The 26,200-nt window shown below is 48.4% G+C and overlaps 1 protein-coding gene across 9 annotated transcripts in view; it reads left to right on the top strand.

Annotated features, from left to right (window-relative positions):
• LOC138370587 (inositol monophosphatase 1) overlaps nt 1–26,200 on the top strand; it is a 275,313-nt gene that overhangs the window by 24,569 nt on the left and 224,544 nt on the right. For all 9 annotated transcript variants that reach the window (XR_011230154.1, XR_011230153.1, XM_069334999.1 and 6 more), the window contains exons 2-3: nt 1,400–1,533; nt 7,442–7,701. Coding sequence is in view for 7 of the 9 variants with exons in the window: in XM_069334999.1 (XP_069191100.1) it covers nt 1,400–1,533; nt 7,442–7,701 (394 nt within the window). In the remaining 2 variants the exon portion in view is untranslated. The remainder of the gene's footprint in view (nt 1–1,399; nt 1,534–7,441; nt 7,702–26,200) is intronic.

The raw sequence follows: 26,200 nt of genomic DNA, 5'->3' as shown, positions 1-26,200 counted from the left end.
CCTTATCTGTGGTGAGGTAGCTCCGGGGAGCCGACGGGGCTCCCCGCAGAAAACCAGCGTTGAATGTAATGAAATGCCATTTTCTGGGTGAGTCCCGGAGGCTCCCCGGCATCCCTCCCTCCCTCCGGTCGGCGGCGTTTTTTGTGTATTTTGACATCCAGCCTAAGAACTGCCAGTTGGATCGCCGGCATGGAGGGTCTGGGGCTCCCCCTTCCCCCTCCCGGGGAGGGGGGGGTTGCGCAGACGGTGGCGCAGCGACGTGATGACATCATGCTAGTTAGATAATTTTGTTTGGAGAGTTCTGTCCACTCGTTCGGCTTTCGGTAGCAATATTTTTACCAGAATAGGGGTTTGTTTTGGGGCGCCTACCTTTCTGGGTGCCTATCCCGGTCGATGGCAGACATAGAATGCTCCCAACCACAAGAGGGTTTCTATAGGCCATTGCTCCTCATGCCTCTCTGAGGGGGCCAGGTTCTGGCTCGTGGTCCCCGGTAGGCAAGAACTCCTAGCACTTCGACTGATGCCAGAAAGTTGTACATACCCATTCAGCTCCGGGGAGCCTCCGGGACTCACCCAGAAAATGGCATTTCATTACATTCAACGCTGGTTTTTTAAATGGGGTATGTTTATGAGAGCCTTGAGGAAGCTGATGTAAACCCCATGTATATGTGGGATTTTTTAATGTTACGCTGTACCTACGAGCACCCTAAACGAATGCCTGACTGCTGGGTGGACGGCGCTTCGGTTTCGTAGCCCTGAGGCTCCGGGTTCGATCCCCAGTGGAGGTGGAGACAAATGAGCAAAAAGTTTCTCTCACCCTGATGCCCCTAGTTACCTAGCAGTAAATAGTTACCTGGGAGTTAGACAGCTGCTATGGGCTGCTTCCTTGGGGAAGTGGGGGGGTTTATACCAAATAGGAGGCCTGGTCGAGGACCGGGTAAGCTAAGACCAGAAATCATCTCAAGATAACCCTGAGGAGCCTAGCACACCATTGATCTAGTGCCTAAGACGCATTGCGCAGTCCAATAGTTAAATGTTGAAGAATCATTTTAAGAATCAGAAGTCATGATAAATTTCTCACAGTTCCAATCCTGATTCTGATTACTGAAAATGCTCATTTCTTCAGATTTTCAATACCAATTCTAATTAATCATCCCATCACTAGTTGTTTATGAAGGTATTTTACTGTACTTCTCTCCTGGTAAGGTAAGTTACAGATTTACCTATATGCATTGTTGTGGATGTAAACCCTTTGTTTTTGTTTTCCTGAGAGAAAGGGAGGGGATACTTGGGACTCACGTGTTAAATGAAATCCCTTATGGAACAAATCAGTCTTGCCCCATATAGTTTGTTTAAGCAAGGACACACTAAGAAATCTGAATTGTTTTCCTCATCACAGCTTGTGCGTGATGCCATTAAGAAGACGAAGAATGTTGAGATAAAGAGCTCAGTAGTGGACTTAGTAACAGAGTCAGACAAGGCAGTAGAAAAGCTGCTGATTACAGGATTGTCTAAAGCCTTCACAGACCACAAGTTAGTATGAATTTTCTTTGTATGCTTTCTTTCATGTCTGTGACTTGTACTGGAAAACACAGATATAAGGATACCTTTCTAATGTGTTAACCCTCGGCCTTCACACCTGTTATTCCTTAACAACCCTGTGGTGTACAGGAAAATTTGATTTTTTCCATTTAATATTGTTAAAATGCATTTTATAATTACAAAAAAAAATTTGAATGTGATATACTTTGGCCATGATAGAGTGAGGAAGTCAATTAGGAATGAGGAAGGAAAAAATGAGTAAGTGAAATAAAGTGAGGCAAATGAACAAATCCACAAGAGCCGTGACGAGGATTCGAACCTGCGTCCGGGAGCATCCCAGACGCTCCCTTAATCGACTGAGCTACGACATGGTAAAAAGAGTTGAAACCGAAGTTCTACTGAACTTACTGAATCCCGTTCATTTGAACAGGATCCAGTAAGCAGTGGATCCCCTTTCATTTACTTATTGGATTTGTTCATTTGATGCATCACGTTATTGTGATTTGTGTGTGTATTGAGTGAGGCAATTTATGGGCATTGATCCAGAGAGAAGTATCCACTCGATTTAACGGTCTATATGGGGCTGTAACCAGGTCGTTAAATGTGGGGCTCCGGTATTTCCAAAGTTGTTAAGTATCAGTAATATTTCAAATAACATTCAGGTAAGATATATTTTGTACAGACAGCCACTGGGTCCACCACTCTAGTGCCTTCTACCCTGTGATGTCACAGATTTATGGCACATTGTTTTGATTTGTCATGAGGCTGGAGTGTTTATTTCGTAACTATGTTGGACATATCTGCATAGGGATTGATGGAGGGATAGATGGATGGATGCAGAGATGGATGGATGGATGGAAGGAGGGATGGAGAGAGAGAGAGGGAGGGAGGGAGGGAGGGAGGGATGGAGGAAGAAATGGATGGATGGAGGGAGGGATGGAAGGAGATATGGATGGATGGATACATGGAGGGAGGGATGGATGGAGGGATGGAGGGAGGGATGGATGGCTGGATGGAGGGATGGATGGATGGATGGATGGAGGGAGGGAGGGAGGGAGGGAGGGAGGGAGGGAGGGAGGGAGGGAGGGAGGGAGGGAGGGAGGGAGGGAGGGAGGGAGGGAGGGAGGGAGGGAGGGAGGGAGGGAGGGAGGGAGGGAGGGAGGGAGGGATGGAGGGAGGGAGGGAGGGAGGGATGGATGGGTGTTGAGTTGAACTACGTGACCAGTGAAGCATTTTGTGTGTGTTTATGGGATGTAGGGTGGTGGGGGAGGTATGTCGGTGGTGGGGGAGAGCGGGCTCACTCTGATAAGCCTATCACACTCAACCCCGTTAGCCAGATTTGTTTCTTAAATTCTGGATGTACATCATCATATTTATTTTTGGTTACAGATTTTGTTTAGTAATATTATGTATATAAATAAAAATGAAAATGTTCGTTTGTTCAAAATCGCTAATCTCCGAAAGTTCTTCACCAATTGCTTTGAAATTTTCACACAACGTTCCATTTGCATCTGAGCGAGTTTTTATATACATACTTGTGACGGTAATCTCTTTCAAGAGAGATTGAGCCTGCTCTTCCCTACGTAAAGTTACTTATATATATATACAACACTAAGATGCTACCTTCAAGATACGTCTACCAGTAGCACAAAACGTTAATTAAATTAAAAAGTTAATTAAAGTTTCATTGTTCATACTATGTGTTTTGCATGTCTTCCCTTACTTTACCACAGACAACAGCCAAGCAGTCGATCTTTTTTTTCTAAAATGTGATAGGCATTGACACCAGCCATTAGGAGGACTGCCGAACACCTACACTTCTACAGATTCCCGTCACAATACTATATAGATATCACGTCCGTGACGGGAAAAAACATGCTTTTCTGAGGGGAGCCCCGTCGTCTCCCCGGAGCTTATCCAGGCTGATATGCTAATGTCAGACTTTGGCATCAGTCATGTGTATGGAGTTCTGTGGGCATACCGGGAACCACGAGCCAGAACCTTACGCCCCTCACAGAGGCACGAGAAGCAGTGGCCTATAAAATCCCTTGTGTGGTTGGAAGCATTCTATGTCTGCCATCGACCGGGTTAGGCACACAGAAAGGTAGGCATCCCAAAACAAACCCCTATTCTGGTGAAAATTGGTACCAGAAGCCAAACAAGTGGATAGGACTCCATAAAAAGAAACAAGCAAATGAGCATGACGTCACACATCGCCGCGCCACTGTCTGCGCAGCTCCCCCCTACCCGGAAGAGGGAAGGGGGAGTCCCAGACCCTCGCGCCGGCTATCCACCCTTCAGTTCTAAGGCTGATGCTAGAGGCAGAGGTCATGTGCTCTGGCTCCAGTGATTTTCAACCCTGTGCTTAGTGTGTAGTGGCTGTCTTCCAGGGGTGCGAGAGCCAGGAGTTATTCTACAGTACTCGGGCTGCATGTGCCTAGAGTTCCCTTCCCTAGATGCCCTGTAAGTACTGCCCTTGAGGCTTGGGGTTACCTTCCACAAGTTCCTTGGGTCCTGCCTCTGCTAGGCGGACCCAAGGAATCCCTGCTTGGTTTTTCGGCTGCCCTTTGGGTGCTTAAGTGTTTTGTCTCCCTTGTTTACCTTAGGGTAAGAGGCAATTTGCACTGGTATGGAGCGCAGGGTGCTGCGCAGCTTGTTTTCATCATTCATAACGGCCGGCTCTGTTCCTTTGGGTACGTTGTCCTCTTGTGGGGTTTTGTTTTTCTTTTTGTTTGTGCCTTGGGGGGGGGGGTGCCTTGCTTGCCCCTTGGTATCTGACCTAATATAGTTTCTTCTGGTGATGCCCCCTGTTAGGTCCCCATAAGTGTTCACGTCCCAGAGGTTCAGTTTTTAGAAAGTTGTTTGGTAGACTTGGGCGCCGGTTAGCAGTACCCTGCCTGGGGCTTCCCTGAGTCCCAGGAAAGGAGAGTTCCGTCTCAGGACCCTGGGAATCCCCATGAGGGTGCGTGGGTCCAATGGATGTGACCCAAGTCCCCCCCCCTCGCTTTGTGAGAGTTCGAGGGTTGCTCTGTTCTCACGGACGGGTCATCTCTCGGCCGGGGATGGTGGGGCCTGTTCATCCGTCGGGCTCACAGCATGGTTCGGGAGTTTGTGGCTGTCTGGTTTGCGCTTTGGAGGGTTCAGGTCACTCGGTGCTCTACCATCCAGCTCCATTCGGACTATTCTCTGGCGGTTCTTTGCCGGAAACACAGGGTTTCTTATGAGTGTTTGACCTTTGGGGTTGGTCCCTTTGAGTGGCTCATTTGCTGGATTCTCGGGGTTTAGCTAACCGTGAGGTTAATGTCCAGGGTGTGTCCTACGTCCTGGCGGACAGCCTGTCTCAGTTCATTCCTCTGTTCATGGATTGGCTAGTCGTTGCCGACTCGTTTCGTTGGCTCTGCTAGATGTATGGACTCCTGGCCATGGACATCTTCGTGTCGACGTGGTCTAGGCGTCGTCCATTCTATGTGGTGCCCTTACCCACCTGCGAGGCGTTCACAGTGGATGCCTTTCGGCAGGACTGGTCGAGGTGGGGGTACCTGTTCCTCTTCTCCCGGTCCAGCTGTTGCTTCGGGTTATGGCTCAGTTTTAGTCCATTCCTGAGGAGAGTAGTCCTCATGGTTCCTTGGTGGCCGGCCCAGCTTTATTTTCAGACCCTGCTTGATAGGTGTCCGAACCCGGGCCGTTTTCCCGCGGCTCTGCCTCTTTCGGCAGGTCGGACCGGTCCTGTACGTGACTGGTTTGGCTTTCTCCTCGGCTCTTCGTGTCTGGTATTTTGACATGGGTATCACCATCTCTATGGTGATCAGGTGGCTTCGTTGATGGTGTCCCACCTGCGAATTTCGTCTCGGCGACAGTATGACGTTCCTGGTGTTTCTATGCACCTTTTTTCTTGCTCTTCGTAGGGTGTCTTCTCTTTCGCTTCAGGTTGTCTTGTCCTTTCTTGGGTTTTCAGGGCTTCAGTTATTTGACGTTTCTTACTGTCGCCTCGTTTTGTGCGGTGCTGGTGGAGCTGCTCTGGCTTGCGTTCGGGGTGGACGTCTCATCTGCCTTGTTCCGTACGCTTTCTCGTGTTTTGTTTAACCTCTGGCCTGGTCATGCGTCGCCTGAGCCGTCCTGGTTCTTGATCAGGGTGCCCTCTTCTCATCTTCTCCTCAGTTTGTGGTAGCCCCTGCGGTTCAAGTTTGGTTTTCATAGGCCATATTTTGTTGGCATGGGCCTCTGCGGGTCGGGTCAGAGAGCTTCCGGCTCTTCCGGTGCAGTGGTTTCTGCTCTTTGGTACTGATGGTAGATTTGTACATTTGCAGCCTTTCTCCGTCCTTCTGTCGACGGTTGAGACGGCTGCTTTCCGGAGGGGTCCTTGGGTTCTTGATGCTTGATTGGTTCGGCCAGGGGGGTGCGTCCTGTGTTGTCCGGTTGCGCCTCTTTGCCGTTACCTGCGTGCCATGTCTGGGGATGCGCTTTGGGTTGATCCGGTTCCCCTCGTTCCCTGTTTCGGGGCTCGGGTCTACCAGGTCGCCCGCGGCGTTTTTAAGTCTTCCAGCCTGCGGTCTAGCCTTGTGCCCCATGCTGTTTGTACATTTGCAGCTTTCGCTGCTGTGTTGGTAACGTCTAGGGCTCATTTCGGGCGCAAGGATTTGAGGATCGCACAGGTTCCTGGCCGCCCATTCTTTGTGTGCATGTCTGCTCCTGTGCATTCTTGTTGCCTTGGGTCGCAGGTTGCATCCTGTTGTCTTGGCTTCGCGTTGTAGAGTTTGTGGCGGCTGCCTCCTGGGTCAGCCCTTTCTCTTCCTTCTCTTTGGGTATGAAGCTCCAGGGAGCCGTAGGGGCTCCCCACAGAAAACCAGCGTTGAATGTAATGAAACGCCATTTTCTGGGTGAGCCCCCGGAGGCTCCCTGGCAACCCTCCCTCCCACCGATCGGCGGTTTTTCGCGTTGGTTGAAGCTTAGCTTCCGAACTGATATTAGGCAGCCGCGTGGTAAGGTCTGGGGCTCCCCCCTCCCCCTCTCGTGGCGGGAGGGCCGCACGGACGATCGGCGCGGCAGTAAAGTGTGATGTTTATTTGTTTGCTTGTTTCCTTGGGATTGTAGGGAGTTTCTACCTCTCTGTTCGATTTTCTGTTTTAGTTTTTTACCATGTGGGATTTGTTTTGTTATGCCTACCTTTCTGGGTGCCTAACCCCGGTCGATGGCAGATAAGGAAAACCCCAACCATAAAGGGGGTTTTCCAGGGCCATTGCTCCCTGAAACCTCTCTGAAGGGGCCAGGTTCTGGCGCTGTTCCCTGGTAGGTCTGAAATCCTTACCTAATGTCCCGGTTTAATATAACATACATTAGCCCGATAAGCTCCAGGGAGCCTCCGGGGCTCACCCAGAAAATGGCGTTTCATTGCATTCAACGCTGTTTTTTTTTTTTTTTTTTTTTTTTTTTTTTTTTTTTTTTTTTTTTTTTTTTTTTTTTGCGCCTGTTGAGTGTTGAAAGTCAAATAGCACAGAGAAGCTTAGGGGTAAATAATAACTCCATTCAATTGTTACTTGTTTAGAAATGTTTATATTTTTTTGTAATTGTTTCTCAGTTTTGGGATGATCTCTTGAGTGTTGAGCTGCCTTAACGGCAGAGATCCAAATTCTGGTCCTGTCTTCCAGTAGACTCAAATGGTTTCTCAGAGGCCTGGTGCCATTCTCTTAGTCTTGGCAGCCCCAGTGCTACAGCAACAGGAGCTATTGAGGGGGGCTCCCTGAAATACACTTACATCTGCATATTTATTTATTTACTATACCTGGTGGTAATCTAGGTGTTCATGATTTCAACCAACATTTTAAATTTTGCTGACTGTGGCAAAATGTTTACTGATTACAGTTTATTTTAATCATTAATTAATTTATATTTCTTTTCATAGATTCATTGGTGAGGAATCTGTGGCTGCTGGAGAAAAATGTGTCCTTACAGATGAACCAACTTGGATTATTGATCCTATTGATGGGACAATGAACTTCGTTCACAGTTTCCCATATACTTGCATCTCTGTGGCTTTATGGGTAAATAAAGAAGCTGAAATAGGTATTGTGTACAACCCAGTACTGGAACAGATGTTTACAGCAATTAAAGGTCAGGGGGCTTTCTTAAATGATGAGAAGATTTCAGCATCAGGAGAAACAGGTAAGTTAAAAGTTTATTTTGCCAGATGTGCACTACAGACCAAATGGAAGGTCAGAGCTCACTGTGTATTATTAGCTTATTTCAAATCTCAAAATATCTAAAAGATATGACAATAAATTTGCTATTTTGCATCAAATATAAACAAAGCTTTGCATAGAGGTACAGTAGCTAAATTTTTAAACATTTTTCTGGGGAAGCCCCTTCGGCTTCCCAGAACTATCCAGGCTGATATGTATATAATTAAACTTTGGCATCAGTCAGTGTGGATGGAGTTCTAGGCCTACTAAAGACCACGAGCCAGAACCTGGCCCCCTCAGAGAGGCACGAGGAGCAATGGCCTACAGAAATGTACATGTGATTTGGAGCATTTTATGTTTGCCATCGACCAGGCCAGGCACCCAGAAAGGTAAGCGCCTCAAAACAAACCCCTATTCTGGTTAAAACAACGAAAATAGACAAACGAATGGACAGAACTCCCCAAATGAAATCGAGCAAACAAGGATAACGTCACACAAGCTGCATGTCTGCGCAGCTTTCCCCTCTCCGGGAGGGGAAAGGGGGAACCGCAGACCTACTATGTCGGCGATCCAACCATCAGCGGTTGGAGCCGGTTGGCCGAGCAGACAGCACGCTGGACTTGTGATCCTGTGGTCCTGGGTTCGATCCCAGGCGCCGGCGAGAAATAATGGGCAGAGTTTCTTTCACCCTATGCCCCTGTTACCTAGCAGTAAAATAGGTACCTGGGTATTAGTCAGCTGTCACGGGCTGCTTCCTGGGGGGTGGAGGCCTGGTCGAGGACCGGGCCGCGGGGACACTAAAAAGCCCCGAAATCATCTCAAAATAACCTCAAGATGGATCAGTTCTTAGGCTGATGTGATTGTGGCTCGGTTGTGTGGCTCCAGCTCCAGATTCTTTCTTGTTGTGCTGTACCTTGTGTTCAGTACTGCTCTTATGGTGGCGTGCGAGCTGGGAGTAATATTCACAGGTACTCAGGCTGCTTGTGCATAGGGTTCCCTTTCCTGAGTGCCTTGTAAGTACCGCCCTTGGGGCTTGGGGTTATCTTCCACAAGTCACCTTGGGGTCTTCCTCTGTTGGTATTTTGCTGCTTGGTGATTGACCGCCCCGAGTGTGTTGGGGGGGTTTCCTCCTTTATTTAACTTGGGGTAAGTGGTAGTTTTTGCACTGGTGGGGCATGGGGTACTGCGCAGCTAGTTTTCACCTATTTCAGAGACCTGCTCTGTTCCTCCTGGGTATGTTATCCCTCTTGCTGTTTTTTTTTTAATTTTTGTTTTGGCCTTTGTGTCCCTTGCTCCTGTTATGTTAGGGTTTTGACCTGTGTTTGGTAGTACCCCCCTGCTTAGCCCCCGTGAATGGATGCGTCCTTTAGGTTCAGCTTTAGCAGTTTGGTAGACTTGGGCGCCGGTTAGCAGTTCCCCACCTGGGCTTACCCTTAGCGATACCAGTGTAGGGGCCTTGGGAATCCCTGCTGGGTCGTACGAGGTCCGATCCCTGGGTCTTCTTTCGCCTTGTGCGAGTTTGGGGTTGCTTTGTCCCCTTGTCTTAGGGCGACATTCATTGTTTTTGCCTCCTTCATGCCGCTTGTTGGGTTGGTGACACCTTCGACCCAGAGTCCTGCGAGCACTGTTGCTTGTTTGCGACTTAATTCAACCAATCTATTGATGACATTATTCGGGTGCAGGCAGCTCAGGCGTTGCATGCTTGGTATAGGCTGCTGCAACGTTTTTGGTTGGTTGTTTCCCTGGATACCCTGAAGCTTCCCCACTTTGCTTATAGTGACCTGGACTTGGGGGTGTTGGTTGCTTCAGCCTTGGTTCAGTCCGCACCCCCTTCGTTTTTCCCCTTGCTGTGGTTCATGCTGTTCCCCCCCCCAACCCCTTGCTTCCGGCTCTGAAGCGTCTGCGGGCCTCGGAATCGGGGCAGGGCATAGAGGTTTCTGAGACTAAGGCAGTTTTGTTGGTTGCCCCTTCCGGGAAGGCGACGGAGGCATTCGAATCTCTTCCTCCAGCCGTAGCGTCGGGGTCTGACCAGTAGGCCTCTTTTCGTCATGCTCTTTCGGCTGTCCCAGTTTTTTCTTCGGAGACTGGCTTTGGAGGAGGACTCGCCCCCGGGGGCCTGACATGAAGGTTCACGGAGTTGAGAAGGAGCTGACATGAGGGCCGTGTGCCCCATTGGACCCCACCTGGGTTTTCAAGCCCTCAGAGCGGAGCTTTCTGTTACAAGGAGTAGGGTTTTGCTCCCTCTGAGTACAAGTTGGATTTGGGTTCAATTCCTCCCAGGGTTTGGTTCCGTGTCCCTGCGGGTCCTTTGGCTCCATCCTTCCTGTGGGTAATTTTACCCACTTTCTTAACATTATTATATAGGACATGTATTCTTTCAAGATCATATCACAATCATGTCAGAATAATGTCAGAATCGTTTCTGATTCCTTGTCCACTGGATCCTTCATGACCATTGGTCGCGTATGCACTGGGCCCATATGACCCTACATGATTTTGTGCTGGATTGTCGAGGTTCTCAAAGGTTCGAGAAGACCTTCGTTAATTAAAACTATTGGAACTTCTGTTGATTTCCGGTGAGGATTCCCTCCCATCCTTTGTAAATATCGATGGTACTCCGTGCACCTTCTCTTTTTTCAGTACTATATTTAATGAATAAACATTTTAGGATACCCTCCCTGAATGATGGGAGTAGCCAGCTTGGTCCTTATGCGTCCTGGGCGTGGTCCGAGGGAGATTGTTTTGTTTCTGGACAGTGTACACGTGTTGGTGTTCCGTGCCTTTTATCACTGGTAATACGCCGCACTTCCTAATCTTATATTACCAGTCATAGCTCCCCTAGATGCAGGGTAGGAGTTCTTGACTATATATATCGGGAAAATTCCTAGTACTTTTCTCTAAATAAGGGTGTCATGGCTTACAGTGACGCTGCTTCCACCTCTACACCACGTCTAATCTTCTCCTTCTGCAGATGCACCTCTGGACATAATCTACTAGCAATTCTCCCGGAATATTACACAGCTAAGCTGTGATATAACGCTATAGTGCCTACGCTCAACAAGAGAGTCGGGCGACGCCATCGGCTAGGCACTGGTTCTAGGTTTTTGAATGAGTGATGGGTATATTTTGTGGTATGTTGATTGGCCAAGTTGCATGCATCTTCACATACCCTTTAATTATCCATATACTGTATATTGTTAATCGTTACCCTGTGGGGCACAGCCCCAAATTTCAGTAAGTTTTGATTTAATCTTTCAGCGACTGGATCTTTTCAATGCTATCTGGACACTCATTCATTGAACGTCATTCAGTGCCTGACTGAACCCTTTATATACATTGGAATCTCTCTGTATATGTAATTGATCATATACGTTATGTTACCAATTGCTAACTAAGTCATATTAGTTCCTCATATTGAATATACTCTCTTATTCCTAGACACCAGTGTTTGGACCATGTTTAAGGTCCTTTACTTGCATATTTACATATTTCAGACCTTTGTAATACACATTGTTGTGTTTTTGGTATGTGCATATTGGCTATAATGATAATAATACCAATAGTGCTCGGCTGGACTCGGTACGTGCTCGGTGCATGTTCAGTTCCCCAATCTTGAACAGACCCGGTGTTCAATTATGGAACTATGTTATTTAATCTTCTCCTTATATAACACTACAAACCGATGTGTTGACATGTCTGCAGGTGGGTGTAGTTCTCCATTCCACCACACCTGCTCCCTACGGTTCATTGTCATTAGCTAGGATTTGAGGAGCTAGGATTTGCAATCCTAGCTCAGGGCTTTTATTTGTCTTAATTTTATATACTGTAAAGTTTTGATTCGTGCAACACACATTCTAAGTTCTTGTTCATAAATCGGCAGAGCATGTGTCGTCTGCATTGCTGAAGCTATTTGCACCGATCCTGCGGGTTGCAGTGTCAGTTTTTCGCTTAAGGTCTCACGTGCTGGCTAATGGTGCTCGCTTCCTCGTTGGAATCTGCCTGGTCCCTGGCTCTTAGGTTTTCATCGCCATTTTGTCCTTGGTGTTTGTGGAGTCTGCAGTTGGGCAGTTTCTGCATGCAGATTCTTCACGTTGTCGTTCATTGTCAGTCTTGTTGGACCTTCGGGGGTCCCGAGGGGATTCCTCCCGGACGGGGTGTGTCTGCTCTCCAGGGATTTGGTTCTTTCCTGTCTAGCTGGGTTCGGGTTCCTGGTGCTCTGGCGGACATTCCCTCCAGTTCCCTGACAGCCTTGGTTTCAGGCACTGCTTGCTCAGTGTCTGCCCAGGGGTTTTCCCCATGACTCTGCCTCTTTCATTTGCTCGGTTCGGTCCATTACGTGGCTGGTTTAGTCTTCTCCTTGAGTCTTCGCGTCTGGTGATTTTGACTCGCATCTTTCACCATCTGTTGGTGATCCTGTAGCTTAGTTGGTGTCTCACCTGTGTGCTTTGTCTTAAGGGGCAGTATGTGGTTTACTGGAAGTCCTTCCTTTTCTTTTCTTTTTGTCTCTTCGTAGGTACAGTATACTGTATTTTTTGTTAAGGTGGTCTTGTCCTTTCTCTCGTGGCTGTTCGAGATTGTCCTCTTATGCCGCATACTGTCGCCTCGTATTGTGCGTCGCTGGCCGTAGGTTCATAGCAGCTACGGCTTGCTTTCGGTTTTGGTGTTCCTTTAGCATCGTTTCACGGACTGTCTCGAGCGTCGTTTACCTCCGGCCTGCTCATGCGCCACCTGAGCCATCCTGGTGTTTGGACAACGTGCTCTCTTATCTCTCTCTCTCTCTCCTTCAGTTTGTTGTGGCTCCCCCCCCCCTTCGGTTCGGGATTGTTTCTCAGACGTTACTGTTCCTTTGGGTTCTGTTGATTGGTTTGTTTGCAGCCGTTTCTTCTGTTCTGGCGAGGTTGGGATGGCTGTTTTCCGGTGGGATCCCTGGGGTTGTTGCAGCTTGGTTGGGTTGGCCAGGGGTGCGTCTTCTTGTATCCAGTCGTGGCTCTCAGCCTTTGCCTGTGTGCTACGGCCTCTGTGGCCATGGACACCCTTTGGGTTGCCTCGGGTTCCCTTCATCCCTGTTCCAGGGTTTGGGTCTCTCAGGTCGTCCACGGGGGTCTAGGTGTTGTTGGTTGTTTTGCTTTCAGGTTTCGGGCGCGTGGTTTCCGCCTTCCGGGTTTGTCCCTGTTTTGTCCTTGTCTTTGGGTAGATAGCTCTGGGGAGCAGAAGGGGCTTCCCCCAGGAAATCAGTGTTGAATGTAATGAAACGCCATTTTCTGGGAGAGACTTGGAGGCTTCCCGGCAATAGGTCGTTTTTTTTTTTTTTTTTTGTGGGGTTTGATATCCAACCTAAAAACTTGTGGTTGGATCGCCGGTGCGGTGGGTCTGGGGCTCACACTTTCCCCTCCCAGGAAGTGGGGGAGCTGCGCAGACAAGTGGCGTGGCACGTGCGACGTCATGCTCGTTTGCTTGTTTTTATTTGTTTTGTTGGTCGGGAGTTCTGTCCATTTGTTTGTCTTTTCGTTGTTTTAACCAGAATAGGGATTTGTTTTGAGGTGCTTACCTTTCTGGGTGCCTGGCCAGGTCAATGGCAGACATAGAATGCTCCAAATCACATGTGCATTTCTATAGGCCACTGCTTTTGTGCCTCTCTGAGGGGGCCAGGTTCTGGCTCGTGGTCCCCGGTAGGCCCTAGAACCCCATCCACACGGACTGATGCCAAAGTCTAATGATATACATATCAGCCTGGATAGCTCCGGGGAGTCTCCGGGTCTTGCCCAGAAAATGGTGTTTCATTATATTCAACTCTGATTTTTTGTTTTATTTTCATGAACCAAATTTGAGGTATAATTTCTGGGAAGCCCCCTCATGGCGTCTTGAAGCTACTGTACTACTACAGTGCTAAACTACTAAGTGCCATCAGTCTCAGAGTTCTTTTATGCCTACAAGAATCAAGAGCCAGAACCTGGCCCATTCTTAAGAGGTGCTGGGAGCAGTGGCACGTATGATAACATTTCTATGAATTTATTCATGTCTGCTACCTCGAGGGAAGGCACCCAGATAATCAGGGAGACAAAACTGACCGCTACTGGTTAGAAGCGAGACTGCAGGCTCAAAACCACAAAATAAACTCCTTCAGCAATGTAAACAAAGGATAGAAAATTCACGAAACTAGCGTGAGCTCATTCATTCCACCTCTCCTCTGATTTAATCCCACCTTACTGCACGGCCTTAACCCTTAAACTGCGCAAAACTGCATATGAAGTTTTGAGTAACTGATGCAAAAGTGCGCATCACTGCATATGAAGTTTTGGAGTACTACGCAAGATTTAAACAGCCCACAGATACATGGGGTTCATATCACCTTCCTCAGGGCACTTGTAAACAGACGCCATTAAAAAAAAATCGTGGGCAACATTCCTGGGTGTGAGAGCCTCAGTACTGAGTGAGCAACCAAGGCTGGTGCATGTAGCATGAGCTCACAGCACTGCTGTTCAACTTGTGACCACAGCATCGCCTAAAAATGTTAAAATATATATGTAACTGGTATTATTTAGCTATGATAATATTACAGAAGACCCTGACTTATATAAATGACCCGGATTCTGATATTAGCAGAATTGTTGTGATAATTTGCACTGTGCTGTGAGAGGAATAATGTTGAGGGTGGGAGGACTGTAGCGTAATCTACCGAATCTGTGTGGCCACCTGTTGCTGTCTGCACTTACTATACCAGCTTAGTGATTTGCTATGGTGGACAAAACATGCAGATACTTATATGTAACGTCAGTATATAGTGAATAAAAGCAAAAACAGTATGGTGGGAGGAGGACGTTGGTGAGTGAGGTAAGGTGAGGAAGGGAGTGGTGGCGAGTGGCTGGCTGGCTGGTGTGTGGTGGCTACTTCCCATTGCTTTTTGACTCACTATATCAACTTAGTGGTTCGTTATGGTGAACACAACATGCAGATACTTATCTATAACCTGTGTATATAGTGTAATAACTGCAAAAGTATTTGTTCATTGTTTTATGAACATAAAAATTGAATCAATAATATGAACACCATAATTTTGAGAACAGCAATGAATCACACATTTTATTATATAAATATATCAGACTACACACTATTGAATATATAGTATTGCAAAAAAACTAAGAAAAAATCAATCAGACATTGAAATAATTAGGTAATACCATCTCTGTGGCAACTGCCACCTGACAGCTGGGGCAGAGCAGTTCTCCGGCGCTTGCTCTGTCAGTGCCTCTTTCTGTAGAGATCCCCTTCAGCTCCCCGGAGCTATACCGGGCTGATGTGTGTATATATTAGAGCATGGGAACAGTCAGTCAAAGGAGTTCTAGGCCTAACGGGGACCAGAGCCAGAACCTGGCCCCCCTCAAGAGAGGCATGAGGAGCAATGGCCTAAAGACACCCCTGTGTTATTGGAAGCAGTCTTTGTCTGCCATCTACCAGGTCAGGTGCCAAGAAAGGTAGGAATTCCAAAACAAACTACTGCTGATCAAAAATTGCAAACCGAAAGCTGAACTAGCAAACAGAACTCCCCAGTCAAAAACAAGGAAACAAACATGACGTCACCACAACCGCCGCACATCCGTCGGCGCAACTCCCCCCTCCCTCCCCGGGAGGGGGATGGGGGGGGGGGGTCCCAGACCTCCACGGGATACCCGGTTAGCAGTACCTTGTCTGGGCTTCCCTTAGCAGTCAGCCTAAGGGCCCCTGTAAACCCCCATTGGTGCTCATTGGTTCAATAGAGGAGACCTCTGAGTTCCACCTTGCCTTCTGCTAGTTTGAAGGTTGCTCTGTCCCCTTGTCTCAGGGTGACACTCACCATCTGCCTTCGCCATGCTACCTGTTGGGGCCTTTGACCCTGAGTGCTGCGAGTGGTGTTCTTTGCTTGTACTCCATTCACCCAGTCCACTGAGACTGATATTCTGGTGCAGGCAGCTTTAGCGTTGCATGCGAGGTTTAGGTTGCAGTAACGCACGAGGTTGATTGCCTTTGCAGATGCCCCGCAGCTGCCCCACTTTGATTATACCTGGTAATGAGACTCGGGCTGCTTTGGGGATTGCCCCTTCCAGATCGGTGGCGGAGGCATTCGAGCCTGTTCCTACTGCCGGAGCTTTTGGGTCGCGGCAGCGGGCCCCCTTCATTCCTGCTTTTCCGGTGGACTCTGCTTTTTCTCCAGAGGCAGAGCGTTTGAAGGACGGCTCGTCCCCGGGTCCTGACATGGAGGATTCCGGGGCTAAGGAGGAGTTGACTTGGGGAGGCTTGGGCTCCAATTGACCCTGCTTGGGTGTTGGTATCCTCTGTGCAGGGCTTGTTGTTACAGGGGGGAGGGGTTTTCCTATCCCCCCCCTGTATGATTTGTTTTGAGTTCGACTCCTCCGTTCGAATCCTCAACACGCTTCCACTTCACATAAGGGGCATAACTGGCCGACCTCACAGTGTTCAAGAGAGAACTTGACAAAGACCTCCAAAGGATACCTGATCAACCAGGCTGTGACTCGTACGTCAGGCTGCGAGCAGCTGTGTCCAACAGCCTGGTTGACCAGTTCAGCAACGAGGAGGCCTGGTCAACGACCGGGCAGCGGGATCGCTAAGCCCCGCAATCAGCTCAAGGTAAGGTCTCCGGGTTCGGTTCCGAATTCCCTTGGGTTCTTCAGTTCCCTCATTCCAGAGGTTTTTAACTTCTTGCATCCCACCGAGGAAGGTGTGGGAGGCCCTTGCCGCTTACCTCCTGCGAGACCCGGATTCTGCCTTGATAATGAAGACTTCTTCTTTTAAGTTTGGGCCCTCTTTTCCTTATTGGGTGCATTACGAGGTGCTGGAGTCTTCCTGGCTGGCAGACTGCCTTTTCTTTTCATTGGGGGCTTGGCATTCTTTCTGTCTGACTGTACACTTGAATGGTGGGAGTTGACTATGGTCATTCAGATTTACTTGGGGGGGGGGGGGGTGAGTTGGAGCACCTCAATGCTTGCTTTTCGCCCTTATCCTTCCTCATGATGTCGGCCAGGTGTGGCCTCACGTGCAGGTTCCCTCTCTTTCGGCATCCCTGGTGGCCGAGGATTTGCACACCCGTGGGCACTTGGCTTCGGTCTTGGGCTTCTTTTCCCTGCTGAAGCTGTCTTCGAATTGGCTCAGGGTGGGTGTGGAGGAACTGGGTTCTGGGCCAGTGTCCGGTGTGCTTGCTTCGGCAACTCGGGCATCGGCTGCCTTGTTGAAGTTGTATGCGCTGTTTCTGAGGAAGGCGGTGTCTCTTCTTTGTTTCTCACCTTGTGTGCTGACAGGTGGTGCTCGTCCATTCTTTAGAATTGCCTTGGGCCCCTGGCTCACACGTTTTCATCCCCTTTTTGTCCGTTGCTGTTTGCAGAATTTGCGGTCATGCATTTTCTGCAGGCGGCTTCGTCTAGTTGCCGGCCTGTTGGACTTGTTGGTTCTCCGGAGGGCAGGGGGTGGGGGGACCGTGGTGGTCCTGCCTTGGAGGGTCACACCAGGTCTTGGGGTTCCTTCGGTCATCGTAAGCCAGTAGTGCCAGATTTGGGACTGGCCCTTCCTGCAGAGTCGTTGGTACAGTGATTGCTCGTGAGCGTCTGTCGGGCTCTCGTAGGGGTCATCTGCCCTTTCGTGATTTGCTCCGTTGACAGGGCGATGAGGGTAAGGCTCACGCCTGGTCCCACGATTCGTGGTCATTTCGGATCATTTTCTCCGGCCTGCGGGAGTTGGGTCGTTCCTTCTCCTTCGCAGTGATTGGGGCTGGAAGGGTGGGCCTCTTCCTTTGCAATATGTCAGGTCATCCTGGATTGGGTTTCCCGCCTGTTTTCAGTTCCGAAACAGGACTGGGCAGATCTGCGATTTATACTGGACTTGTCCTGTCTGATCCCCCTGGGTCTTTTGCCCCTCCTTCTCCTTTCGGATGACCACTCTATCTCAGGTCTGGCTGCTTTTGGCGCCTGGTGCCTGGATGGTGTCTCTGGACCTCCGGGACACGTATTGGCACGTCCCGATTCATCCGAGGTTCAGGGACTGGCTCAGTTTTGTCGTGGGGCGACAGGCTTACCGCTTTCGTTGCCTTCCTTCTGGTTTGGATCTGACACCTTGCGTGTTCAACGTCCTCCCAGCGACTATAAGAAATATTGCCGGAACAACCATGGACATCTTCAAGAGAAAACTAGACTGTTTTCTAAAAAACGTGAAGGACCAACTGGGCTGTGGCGGGTATGTAGGTATGTTAGTTGTTCAGGTGGCAGTGCGGGAGCCTGATCTTTGCCGTGCTGGTCTACCTGCGAGGTCAGACCTGGCTTCGGCGGTTGTTCTGGTTTCTTTGGGGGCATCCCTTCTGCCGCTCTTGTGATCACTGGGTTTGGATCCCGGGAGCCTTGTGTTAGTTGCTGCGTCGCCAGTTTCCTCTGAGGGTTTTTCGGGGTTCTGTGTCCTGATGCCTCCCAAAGCCCTCGTTCGATGTGTTTGAGGATGCCTCGTTTCTCGGCTGGGATTTCGTGACCAGTGCTCCTCAGACCAACCAGGGTCGGTGGGGTTTGGCCTTCCATCGGGCTCTCAGCATGGCGCGGGAGTTCGCGGTGGTGTGGCATTCACTAAAGAGGGTTCGTGTTGCTCGCTGAGGAACAATCCAGCTCCATTCAGACTGCTTCTCGGTGGTTCACTGTCTGAACCGCGGGGAGTTCGATGCGGTCCTTGGCTCTTTGGGGCTGGTCGCTACAGGTGACTCGTCTGCTGAGTTATCGAGGTTTGGCTCTCATGGCGGTTCACATTTCAGGGGGTGCCAAACGTCCTGGTGGATGGCCTGTCTTGGTTCATTCCCCTATCCATGGAATGGACGGTCAACGTTGACTTGTTCAGTTGGCTCTGCCGGTTGGACGGGCACCTAAAAGTGGACCTCTTCACATTGGCGTGGTCGAGGCGTCTACCAGTGTATGTGGCACCCTTCCCAGCCTGCGAGGGCGTCGGGGTCAATGCCTTCCAGCTGATCGGCTGGAAAGGTACAGGTGGGGTTACCTGTACCTCTTCCCACCGGTTCGGTTGTTACTCCAGGTCCTGGCTTGCTTAGAATCAAGACACTTACCAGGGGAAGAGTCCTTCTGGCTCCTTGGTGGCCGGCCCAGCCCTGGTTTCAGGCGCTTCTTGCTCGCTGTCCGAACTTGAGGGTCTTCCCGCGGCTCTGCCTCCTTCAGCAGATTAGTCCGGTCCAGTACGTGACTGGTTCGATCTTCTCTGATCTTCGCATCTGTTCTTTTTTACGCGGGTTTATCTCCACTTGTTTGGTGATCAAGTAGCTTATTTGAGGGTGTCCCATCTGCGAGTTTCGTCTCAACAGCAGTATGAAATTTTCTGGCGCTCCTTTCGGCACTTTGTCTCGTCGTAAGTTGTCTCAGATTTCTGGTCAGGTTGTTTTGGCCTTAATTTCTTGGTTATTTCAGGACCGTCGTCTTATGCCAAATACTGTCGCCTCGTATCGTGTGTTGCTGGCGGAGCCGCTGCAACTTGCATTTGGGATGGATGTCACTTGTGTTTCATTACGCAAGCTTACTTGGGCTTTGTTTCACCTCCAGCCTGCTCATGCGCCGCCTGAGCCATTTTGGTCGTTGGAGTGGGTGCTCTCTTCTCTCTCTTCTCTTTGGTTTGTGGTGGCCCCCTCGGTTCAGGACTGTTTTCTACGACTGTCTTGTTGTTGGCATTGGCCTCTGGGGGTTGGGTCGGAGAGCTTCATGCTCTTCTCCGGTGCAGGGGTTTCTGCTCTTTCAGTCCTGGTGGTCGTTTCTTTGTTTGTAACCACTCTCCTTCTTTTCTTACAAAGAATGAGTCTGCTGCTTTCTGAAGGGGTCCTTGGGTTGTTGATGCTTGGTTGGTTCGGCCGGGGGTGCATCATGTTTTGTGTCGGGTTGTGGCTCTTCGCTGTTATTTGCACCCCATGGCCTCTGTGGCAGAGAACATGCTTTGGGTTGACCCGGTTTCCCTTTTTCCCTATTCCAGGGTGCGGGTCTCCCAGGTTGTCCGCAGGATTATTCAGTCCAGCCAGCCTGCAGTCTATCCCCGTGCCCACGCCGTTCGTAAGTTTGCGGCTTTGGCTGCTATTTTTAGTAATATGTCATGGCCTATCATTCAGGCACAGGGCTTTTAGAGGTCGAACAGGGTCCTAGCTGCTTGGTACCTTCTTAATGTTCCTGGCCGTTCTCGGGCATGTATAGCCTTGAGTCGCAGGTTGTGGCCAGTTGTTTCGACTACAAGTTGAGGAGCAAGTGACGACCGCATCCAGTGTAAGTCCCTTTTCTTATCTTTGGTTAGGTAGCTCCAGGGAGCCAAAGGGGCTCTCCACAGAAAACCTGCGTTGAATGTAATGAAACACCATTTTCTGGACGAGACCCGGAGGCTTCCCGGTATACCTCCCTCCATCCTGGTCGGCGGTTTTTCGCGTTTTTGATACTCGGCCTCTGAACTGAGGAGAGTTGCCGGCGTAGAGGTCTGGGACTCCCCCATTCCCCTCCCAGGGAGGGGGGGGGGTTATGCAGACGGATGCGTGGCGGTTGTGGTGACGTCATGTTTGTTTCCTTGTTTTGTTTGCTAGTTCAGTTTTCAGTTTGCAATTTTTGTCCAGCAATAGTTTGTGTTGGAATTCCTACCTTTCTGGGTGCCTGACCTGGTAGATGGCAGACAAAGACGGCTTCCAATAACACGGGGGTGTCTTTAGGCCATTGCTCCTTGTGGCTTTCTTAACCCCCTAACTGCGTTGCCTCCAAATGTGACACCCCCGCAGTGCGCAGGAAATAAATTCTCTGGAAAAAATTCTTTTTTCATTTTAAAGTGTCAAAAACCCTTCCCTGAGTATGGGTATGTAAAAAAAAATTCGAAATTGTACTTACTTTGGGTGCTATGGGGTCCGGAAGTTGGGGCGTGATGTCATCATTCCCGCGAATGATTTGCTGCGAATATATTTTTGTTCATTTATTGCGCACATTTCCCAATACATTTTCATTGTTTTTATGTGCCAATCCAATGTATAATGAACACGTACACTATAATATCGCAGTACAACATCCGTACTGTCCGTAGACACTGTGTTACGTGCATCGCAAACAAGTTCACTTATCCTGCACAATTTCCAATGTATCATGCCAAATAAATTTATATTTACACTTTATATACACACTGTACAGTATCACACACTATATACACACACCATAAACACACTCAGTACTCCGCGAGTGTGTGATATGCTGCGAAACAGCCAACGGGGCAGAGTGGCACCTTGCACTCCACGCACCAGGTGCTGATACATCTTCGTTTCTGTTCTCTGCGGGTAGTGTTCCTGCATACTATACAGGCACGTTTACCCTTCTCCCGTGATGCTGTGCCTGGCATATACTCGAGCATATGTACTCCGAAGTTCTCATTACCCCTCAATCTGTCTGGAGCTGCATGTGGCATTGTTGCTTGCACTCCGCGCGGTACAACAGAACCCTCCTTGCCATACTTTACTAGCAGCTGTGACACAACACCAGCACTGAATATACGTATAGACGGTCTCCTGCCAGATTTGACTAAGTACATATTGAAGCAGTTGAGCACTGCAACATCCATCAGGTGGAAGAAGAACTTTTTAGTCCACTTCACAGACTTGCGCACGCACTCCACTCCACCAAGCATCATGTCACACTTATCGACGAGGCGCATGTTCACGTTATAGTCTATGACACAGTCTGGCTTATACACGGTGTTGCGTGTCTGAAAGTGGACTTTCCCACTGTCCAACATGGCACCGGTGTGAATCGTAGTCAGCATATTCACCTCGCGTCTGTCCTTCCACCGCACTGACAGCGTATTGTCACACTTGCGCAGCTGGCACTCACCCACGGCTATACCTATACCGAACACTGGCATTTCCTTCCTGTGGCTCTTCACAGTGCCACATACGCCAGTGTTGTGGGCAAGGAGGTATCTGGTCAATAAGGGGCTGGTGTAATAGTTGTCGGTGTACAGTACATGCCCTTGTTCAGCAACGGTTCCATCAGGGTTTTTACAACACTGCCAGAGAACCCGTGTTCATCTTGAGCCGGTATGTCGACGTCTGTACCAGAATATAATATCATGTCCAAGACAATACCAGTCTCACAGTCGCATAGCACAAAATACTTCAGTCCAAATCGGTGCCACTTTGATGGAATGTACTGCTTGAATGCCAGTCGCCCCTTGAACAGTACAAGCGACTCGTCAATAACCACATTCTGTCCAGGTACAAAATAATCCCTGAACTTCCCTCTCATGTCACTGAACATCTTCCGTACTTTCCACAGTCTGTCGTGTCTGTCCTCATTTGCATTATTCTCGAAATGCAAGCACCTGAGAATCAAGAGATACCTATCACGCAACATGTACCGGTTGAACACAGGCGATGGAACAAGGCTGTCTTTGCTCCAATAATCCTGGATGACAGCTTTCTCAGAGTGCTTCATCATCATGGTGAGTGCCAGAAACACGTACATTTCGTCGATTGTCGTGTCCTTCCATCGTGTGAGCCGTGAGGCAGGTAAAATGCCTTCGTCTATGAGGCTGTGAGCGAACCTGTTTGTCTCAGTCACAAGATGCGTCATGAATACATTGTCAAAATATGCCTGAAAATATTCCATGTCTGCCATATCATCACCAGTATATGGGAATAATGGTGTAACACCAAAATCGCTATCATCAAATGTTGGTATTTGAGGGACAAATGTGATGCAATCCTCCCACACAAGTACACCAGGGGGTTTGGTGTTGGCGCCAACACCACGGCCAACACCACCACGAGCACCAAAACTACGGCTACGTCGTCCGCTGCTTCTGCTGGAGCTGCGTGAGGGTATGCTAGGCGCTGAGGCAGATTTACGTACTGTAGACCTATCACGAATAAATGATGTTGAGGGGCCACTGTCGTTGTCCACATGCTGTGAGGCACGCTGCCGCCTGCCGCGGCGTGTTGCTGAGGTAGCAAAACCCCGCCTGGTAACACCACCACTGCTCGTACTCGGGTCGTCCACACTACTCGTATCGGAGCCAATGTCACTGAAGCTCGAGAAAGATTCGTCACATGTACTATCACTGAATAAACTACTAGCGTGTGGGGACATACATGATGGTGGTGATGATAATGGTGTTGACCCAGGGCGGCGAGGCAGGCCGGGCGAGGCACGAGTACCCCACACACTCGCCACATCTTCCAATTCTGTCTCTTCCTCACTCGTATCAGATCTCTGAGTTAGGTCTTTATCTGGATCATAGTCCAGGTCATCATCCAGAGCACCGTCATCATACAAAATATCGCGTATTTCCTCCTCAGAGAGTCGTTTTCCATGACCGCGGGTCACCGTGGAGCGGGAGCTCGTAGAGGATGCGTCAGACATGGTTGCTGCCGTGAAACTGAGGCTCCCCACGGCCGCAGGGCATGCTGGGATTTTTTTTTAAGATGGCGGACGATCACTGGGGCCCCCACCCACCCATACCATACCCGCATCACCGCGCGCCAGTTTTGAATGGAACGTGAAAAATCAAAATACCTGGAGGCGCGTTGCGCAAACCAGACGCGAGCCTGCAGGCGCGTTGCGCAGTTTAAGGGTTAAGGGGGCCAGGTTCTGGCTCTGGTCCCCAGTAGGCCTAGAAATCCTTCGATTGACTATTACCATGGTCTAGTATATGCACATCAGCCCAGTATAGCTCCAGGTAGCCTCCGGGTCTCATCCAGAAAATGGCGTTTCATTACATTCAAAGCTGTTTTTTTTTTTTGCCAGACTTCCCCATCCTATTGCGGTCAAAATATGCCACTTACAATTTTTTTTATTATTTTTCCCGTGATCAGGGAACACAAATGAACACTTTTATAAGACGAAGTATTTTTTTTTTTTGTGCCTGTGGGTGTTGAAAGCCAAATAGACCAGAGCAGCTTAGGGGTTAACCACTGGGCTGTACCAACCGAGAAAACTCGGTCGGTGGGAAACTGCGCCAACCGAGAAAACACCTTTTTGATATTTCGTACCCATTCAAAACAAACACGCCGTAGGTTGTGTACAAAATGGACTCTTGGGACCTCCAGTGAGTGGCAGCTATCTTGGAAAAAATTCCCAGAATGTCCTAGGGCTGTTGGCTGGCTCAGTTCCAAGTGAGCAACAATGGGTGGCACACCCGCCTCTGACTCCCAAACGCCTGTCCAATGCAGTGTTTAACCCTTAAACTGCAAAAACGTCATATGATGTATTCTGAGATACGTCATATGTATCGACATCATATGACGTCATATGTATCGACATCATATGATGTCATATGTATCGACATCATATGACGATACAAAAATCAACCAGGTATGTGTGACATTGAGTTCAGTGTTTAAAATTTTTTGAAACTCTTTCAAATGTTTTGTGCATAATCTACTAGGAAAATGCTCCAACTTTGTCTAAATGATGCCAGTGTAACTTGAAAAACAAGGAAAGGGCAGATGTCGTTTTGATACAGAGTGTAGATATTTTCACCCTAAGCTATGCAAACTCTCAGTTAATGAGAGGAAATGCTATGATCTTCATTGCCCTGATTTCCACGTCAGAGGGACACAGAGCTATATAAGAGAGGAAGTCCAATATAATAGCCCTGAAAATTTTTTAGAGGCAGGCAGAAACAGAGGGAGAAACAGACAGGCAGAAACCTGGCAGGAGTACGGATGGAGAGGGGGAAATGCCCAAGACTGGACTACGGCTCGTCATCAAGCTCACACATCCTACACCCCCCAACTACACAGAGACACTCCCCTGTATCACTTCCAAAACTGGACAAACCATTGCCACAACACACTCTGGGTTAGGGTAGAGAGGAGGGAGAACTATCAAAACCTTCCAGAAGTGACACACAATATGGGCAATCATTCATATTTGCAAACATTCAAGGTTTAAAGCCAAAGTCAAGAAATAAAGTTAAGTTCATAAATGGCCTCCTATTAGAGTCAAACTCAATATTTGGGGCATTCACGGAAACTCATAAAAAAGATTACATGGATGGTGAAATCTGGATTCCAAATTATAATTTATATAGATGTGATAGAAAAACTAGGTCAACTGGAGGAGTAGGTCTGTATATTAAAGAGGACCTGGTAAGCACAGAACTACTAAACTCAACTAATTAGGTGGTAGAGGTACTTGGAATTAAGGTAGAGAAACTAAACCTAATTATTATTCTAATATATAAACCGCCAGATACAACGGTTGAGGAATTCACAGAGCAGATGCACAAAATAGAGAACATACTTGATAACCTAGCAAACCCAGCTCCAGATATTCTCTGCCTTGGAGATTTCAATTTAAGAAGTATAAGATGTAGAATGGCAAACACAAATATCATAGCAGGGAATGACCCAGGAAATAACCAACCACAGGTCAGAGAAATTTTGAGATTCTGTGACAAATTCTCGCTCAATCAACAGATTACAGAACCAACTAGGAACGAAAACACACTAGACTTGTTATTCACAAACAATGATGAACTAATCAGAGACATTACAATCTCAGATACTACATACTCAGACCATAAGCTCATTGAAGTGCGAACTAGCATAAATAACGGTAGTAGGTCTAAGAGACCCAACAAGCGAGAAGTATTCAATCAATTCATTTTCAACAATAAGAGGATCGACTGGGAAAAAATAAATGTAGACCTTGCAACCACTCAATGGGAGACGGTCCTAAGCAACAAAACTCCCACACAGGGAATAGCTCAACTGACAGCTGAAGCGTACAAGGTCTGCTTGAAGCCCGTGCCTGTGAGGAGGGGCAGAAAGAGGACCACTCTAGAAAGAGAACGCAGACAACTGTACAGGAGAAGGAAAAAAATAAGTGAAATGCTTCGGCAGACACAACTATCACAAGCAAGGAAAATAAACCTAAGCAGGGAGATCAAAGAAATAGAACAAACATTGAAGCGATCATATGAGTCTGAGGAGATGGAATTGCAACAGAAAGCTATACAAGAGATAATGAAAAATCCTAAATATTTTTTCACGTACGCAAAATCAAAATAAAAAACCTCGACCAGTATTGGACCGTTAATTACAAATGAAGGTACGTACACAGAGGACAACAAAGAGATTAGTGAAATTCTAAGAAGCCAGTATGAGGCTATGTTTAGCACACCAATAAACAACATGAAAGTTGATGACCCAGACAGCTTCTTTATGAATGACATTCAAGCTGCAGATAATATAACGGATATTACCACAAACTCGGAAGACTTTGAAAGAGAAATTGACAATATGCCTATGCACTCAGCTCCTGGGCCTGACTCATGGAAGTCGATATTCATAAAGAAATGTAAAGTACCAGTAGCGCAAGCTCTCAGCGTAATATGGAGAAAGAGCCTAGATACAGGGGAGATACCAGCAGCGCTTAAATCTGCAGATATAGCTCCTTTGCACAAGGGGGTGAGTAAAGCCTTGGCAAAAAATTATAGGCCAG

This window comes from Procambarus clarkii, chromosome 32, assembly GCF_040958095.1.
Source record: "Procambarus clarkii isolate CNS0578487 chromosome 32, FALCON_Pclarkii_2.0, whole genome shotgun sequence".
Classification (NCBI taxonomy): domain Eukaryota; kingdom Metazoa; phylum Arthropoda; class Malacostraca; order Decapoda; family Cambaridae; genus Procambarus; species Procambarus clarkii.
The sequence above is the reverse complement of the archived record's forward strand: the minus strand, read 5'-3'. Positions and strand labels throughout refer to the sequence as shown.